Source organism: Protopterus annectens, chromosome 1.part1, assembly GCF_019279795.1.
Source record: "Protopterus annectens isolate FY-2018-M chromosome 1.part1, PAN1.0, whole genome shotgun sequence".
NCBI lineage: Eukaryota > Metazoa > Chordata > Ceratodontiformes > Protopteridae > Protopterus > Protopterus annectens.
Window position 1 is genome coordinate 1,034,767,451 of NC_056726.1, and position 6,092 is coordinate 1,034,773,542.

The window sequence follows — 6,092 nt, forward strand, 5'->3', positions numbered from 1 at the left end:
ATTTATGGGGGTTTATATACTGGTATGTGCAATGGGATTATAGGAAGGGAACTTGTCTACCAGCAAATTGGCTATGCCTTCTGGTACCAGCTATATGATATTATTTGATATTGGCTCTACACGGTGCTGGGAACTTTTTTGAGGTTTCTACCATCGTTAAAGAAGGCTTTGTGGTTATCCTTCACCTTCTGCCCTTGATTGATTTTTATCCATGTCTGGAATTTCCTGTTAAGTGTATCAGGATAGCTATTGGCATCATGAGAATTAAACTTATTTTTCCATGCAATATTTTTTTTTTATCGAGCCTGTTTATATTTGGGTTTCACTATAAGGGATTATTTTTAAATCTTGCATTGCATTTACTTCAAAGGGGAAATGGCTGTATTTATGTAGCTATTTACATGTGCTTAGAATTTGGTTCTAAAGGATTCTGCATAATCAGTGGGGTCATCAAGACTGAATGGGATTTTGAATTAATCCTGGCCATCAGTCAGTTTTAGTAGATGAGCCTTAGCATAATCTTAATTACTGAGCTATTGGAATAAACTTCTAAATCCAAACATATGGTGAATGTGACAGATTTGTCATTTGATTTAACCAGGTAAGATGTCACAATTGTTTGGGAGCAAAGCTGTCACATATTGGTAAGAACCAAGTCCAGGATTTTGTCATCCCTGCTTGTAGTACGCACATCAGACATAAAATTATATACGCAGTTTAGCTGATGTTGATTTCTTAATCTTTATCAATTCTTTTTACATTATTTTAAAGAATATATAATACAGATTGTCATATTTATTTATTTTATTTATTTGCAGCGTGTTAACTGGGAAAGTCCATTGGACCAGAATGAGCCCTTTTTCAATGGAGGCTCTGGGAGAAAAGCTCCAAGTACATATATACAGAAAAGATAGCAGAATAAATCACATCAACTAACAGCAGCATAGAGCACATCAAGCTCCAAGAAACATATATACAAAAATGATAGCACCATAAATCACATCAGCTAATAGCAGCATAAATCACATAAGGTTAATACAGGGTGATTATGTCAAGCCAAAGTCAAAGAAAACTCTATTGTCATTCAGAACTACACCGCAGTGTAGCTGAACAGAATTACAATACTTCATTCTCAATGCAGGAAACAGTTGCAAATATAGACAGAGAAAAATTAATAAAATATCACAGTAGAATTTTAATAAGTAGCAATTTATAAGTATAGTTGGATGGCAGTGGCCCACACCCATCCCAGAACAGGAGACAAGGAATATAAGGAACAAAATGAAGTCAAAGTAAAATTGAAACAATAGCAGCATACCTATGATTTGACTGAATTATTGCACAGTTTGTATATTGCACTTTACAGTCCTTCAGTGTGTAGGTAGTTATTGCACATTCATAAAATAAGCCCCTTGATAGGCTAGTTATGTAACAGACGTCATGGTTCATTTTTCCCAAGAGTTCGACATTTTAATGGAGAGCAGAAAGAAACAGTTTTTTAGTCTGGTGGTCTTAAAATGCAAGCTTCTGTATCTCCTGCCTGAGGACAAGTGAGTGTACAGACCACTGGCAGGATGCGTTGGATTGCTAGAAATCTTTTTGGCCCTGTCAATGCATTGGAATTTGTGTATATCCTTCACAGGTGTAAGGGAGATGCCAATGATTATTTCTGCCGACCCTACAACTCTCTTGAGCGCCTTCCAATCCTGATTGTTACAGCTCTCATACCAGATTGCAATGCTGTTGGTCAGGACACTTTCAATGGTGCCCGTATAAAAGGTATGAAGTATGGAGCTTGGTAATTTCCACTTCCTAAGTTTCCTTAGAAAGTGCAAGCATTGCTGAGCTTTTTTGACTGTGCTGGATACAGGGACTGACCAGGATAAGTTCTCCATGATCTGAACACCCAAGAACTTTGTACTCTTGACCCTTTCCACTGCCATCAATTAATATTAATATTAATTGTGAAAATAACAATCAGCTGAAGTTATTAGAAACAGAACTTTAGAGAAATAATAGCAGCATATGTCATGTTAGGGTTAATACAGGGTAGTTATGAAAATAATCAGTAGGAGTCACTAAAAACATATAGAAGTAATGGCATCATAGATCTGCAGGAGTTAACTGCAGACATACATACATGTACAATGGCATTATAGATCAGAACAATATTAATATAGGGTAAATGTGAAGATAAAATTCAGCAGATGTTATCATAGACAATTATACCAGATAGAAAATAACAGGACCGTTGGCATGCCACAACAGGACCACTTGTCATGCAACAACAGGACCGCGTGGCATGCCACAACAGGACCGCATGGCATGCCACAACAGGACCGTGTGGCATGCCACGAAAGGACTGTGTGGCATGTCATAATAGGACTGTGTGGCATGTCAAGGTTGTAGGTTTATTGGATTACTGTGTGGGAGATTGTTGACATGTTACTGTGGCAATGCAAGTATGGTCTAAAAGTTAGGAGGGTGGGAGCAGGAGCACTCCCATTTAGTAGAAAGATGAGTGGAGTAAGGTCTTAAAAGTGTATCTGTTATGTGATACAAGAATAATACATTTTATGTTCTGTTTATTTAACTCCACTAAATCTATTGATTATATTCCCTTTATTAAAACTGTTTATTTGCACTTTTCTTAAAAGTTAGAACAAATATTCCATTTGTAAGGGAATGTGACTGGCAGTCAAACATTCATTAAATACTACTATCATACTTTTTCTTGTCCTTTTATTTTTTCAGTGGGACTACGGCTAGTAAATGGCCCTAATTCATGCACTGGAAGAGTTGAGATCTATCATGACAATGAGTGGGGCACAGTATGTGATGATAACTGGAGAATGGAGGAAGCTGCTGTTGTCTGTAGACAGCTAGGATGTGGAGATGCTGTTTCAACACCAGGGACAGCTCACTATGGACAAGGAACTGGACCAATAATCCTGAATGATGTGACCTGTGTGGGAACTGAGTTTTTATTGAAAGATTGCCAATCTCGCAGGGGGAACGTGGAAAAGTGTGATCATAGTAAAGATGCCGGAGTTCAATGCAAAGGTGATTCCAAAATCTTTAATTTCAAACATTTCTCAAAGTAAGATCTGTTTTATAATGTCTGTCCATTAAACTGCAACTGTATTGAAGCATAATGAGTATTTCTGCATTTAACTATTAAAGGGAGAGCATACATCAGGAAACAAACATTTGCTCAAAAAGCTGTACCAATGAAGTTTTTTTTTTCTTTCAATGCAAAGTTGGACTGTATAGAGGATTGTTGTAAGTTGCACACATTAATTCTTCCTTTTAGAAGTTTAGCATTTGAAGTAGAATTAGAGCATTGCCCATGGTCTTAAAGACATGACACTCTATTCTGGCTTTTTGTTAACAACACAGATTCATTTTAGTAAGAGATCACCCCCTGGTATTGTATATCTTGCCTAATTAAATCTGTCATTTGACTCTAAAATGTATATGACTTTGCTTTGTGGCATATCTAGAGCTCGTTACGGGATAAAGTCCTTATCTGTGTAAACCCTGTGTGAAACTCTGTTGCCTACCATGTTCTATAAATGTTTGTTACCTTACTGAAGACTGTAAACTATGTTAATTTGTAAATGTTACTAATGTAATGTAATCTACTAACTTGGATCTTTTCTCCCCGGGCCTCCGCTGAAAATGGACATGTATCCAGTCGGACCATCCCTGTAAAGAAATGTAAAATAATAATAATAATAATAAATGTTTTCCAAGTGAGAATGTACAACTTAGACTATGTATTTAAATCTTAGCAACACAAGAATTTCATATTATTAAAGTTTTCACTTCCTGATAAACATAATTTTGTGAAGCATTAGTTAACAACTGCCTGTTGTACATGCTATTGTAGCTTTTAGATTTCACATATTTTGGGTAAATTCCCCTTCTAAGTTGAAACATCCAAACTCTTTGAAGCTAAATCTCTTTTTACAGAGACAAAAGATTTAAGGATCAGAATTTGAAGAAAGCTTATTAAATCATTGTTTCCTATTACTGAATTAATTTTTAACCTATGCATATTTGATAAGAAAACTGTAACTTGTCAAAAGCCTACAGGAAGAGATCATAGTAATTCAGTGTGATAGTTTTGTAGATTAATTTTCAAGAAGCATGTCAGAATGGTGTGACAATCATTAATTTACAGGATATTTACAGCCATTATATTAAAGACAGCTCATCCTTCTACAGACTTAAGCATCATGTTGGCAACTGCCTACCAATATACATGAAATTTCAGCTGCAGTGACAGAGATTATGGGAAAACATGAACTAGTAGGATCACAGCAGTTTCATGTGAAAGAGTTCCACAAATGGAATCTTTCACCAATATGAATAACAGATGGAATCCTCAAAAGATTCATTACTGCAAGAGTGTGATATTTCTGGGTTCCACTTCTAGGGAGAATTAGATTAGGATGCCATCAGAATTAAAAAAGAACAGTATGCATCTTCTGACCAAGGAATTACATCCTATTAGCAGTGTAAAATTAGGAGCAGGTAGTATCAAAAAGATCTGGTGCGTGCCACCTATCATGGCACAAAGTAGTGGGGAGTGAATTCTCCAAATCATAGGAAGATGTATGCAGGAAGGAGACAGCTGGTGCTGTAGTAACAAACAACCTGGCTAGGAAATGATTATGACAGTTATAAGAGTAGTGTGAAAACATATGCAATGTCCTTCCTTAGTAAACCTGCAGGGAGCTATTCTTGCAGTGGTAGGTGCATGTCTTCAGTGGGTCAGTACATAATTACTAGGCTTACAGTCCAAGAGACCATTAAGGAGCCTATTGTTCTAAAGCCCTGCCTAATTTAGTGACTTTCTCAATATCACATGGTAGGTAAATGGAAGCTGAGGGAACCATAACATGTAACTCAGGAAGTAGTTTAATAGGGTCATAGTAGGCTAACAGCTTAAAGACTCTTACAAGCCTAGCCAATATAATCTGATTTTGCCCAATATATGGCCCAGGGGCAAGAGGATGGCACAAATTTGTACTTATGCCTTAATTATCTTACAGATTACCCCTGTCCATATGGGTCATATGCACTACCCCAGTTGTGAATTTATGACTCCCCATCCATCGATTGAAATTGCATTTGAAAAGGGCCAGGGAAGGGCTCTGCTTAATATGAATAAGAAGATTGTTCCAAAGAATGTGCAATCTCTGAGACACATATCTTTCTCTCCAGCATGTTTTGTTTGAGTCACTGACTAAGTTTATATCCATAGATTGGGTGACCCTCATGCTGTTTGACTTGTGGATGTGTAGCATCTGCATCAGGGCTAGATTTGTCAGTGACTTGTAGTGCAGGCATAGGTCACTCCTTGATAGTTGGTAGGAGGCAGTATAAAGGGATAGGGCTTTTAGTCTATCCATATAGTTCATGTTGTTTACACTTTGCATTTTCTTTGTGAGGAATCTCTGAGGTCACTTCAGCTGTTGTATGTGCCTAGTCAAGTACATGCCAAATGGTGCATTGTACTTGCTTATTGGTCTAATGAGGGCAGGTTCCTCAGATCTGGATGCCATAACTTTACTTATAAGCTGTGCTACACAGAAGAACATCCTCACCACTGTGGAAACATGCTGGTCAAAGTTCCAGCTACTTCCTGTCTCTGCCTAGAGCTCTTACCTGTGGGTCTACTCTCAGGGGTGTGTGCTATTGATGTTGCAGTTTGCAAGGATATTTGACTTTCCAAAAGGTATGATAATGCATTTTTTTGCATTTAGTTTTAGGTCATGGTTCTGGCACCAATCATTTGTCTGAGCTAGATCCTCCTGAAGGTTATCTACATCACTGGGGAATTCAATGATAACCCCAAGTTTGCAGTCACAGGCAAACTTTGTCATCCAGAGGGATTTGCATTAACCTTTGTAGATCGTACAGTGTAATGTCCATTTAACAGCTACTGTAGCTTCTGTAGCTAATGAGCACATGCATATACTGTATAAGTCTGAGAAAGTGCAAGAACAGTGACATTTTGTATAGTCAGAGTGAATGCAGATAAAATGATTTTTCATTCCTTTTGTAAAAAAAACTTACCAAGG

At 37.3% G+C, this 6,092-nt stretch overlaps 1 protein-coding gene across 1 annotated transcript in view; it reads left to right on the forward strand.

Moving 5' to 3' along the window:
* The window catches only part of LOC122815301 (deleted in malignant brain tumors 1 protein-like), a 1,941,982-nt gene that overhangs the window by 1,655,689 nt on the left and 280,201 nt on the right, over nucleotides 1–6,092 (forward strand). The window contains 1 exon segment of the mRNA XM_044087678.1: nucleotides 2,755–3,063. Coding sequence (XP_043943613.1) covers nucleotides 2,755–3,063 — 309 coding nt within the window.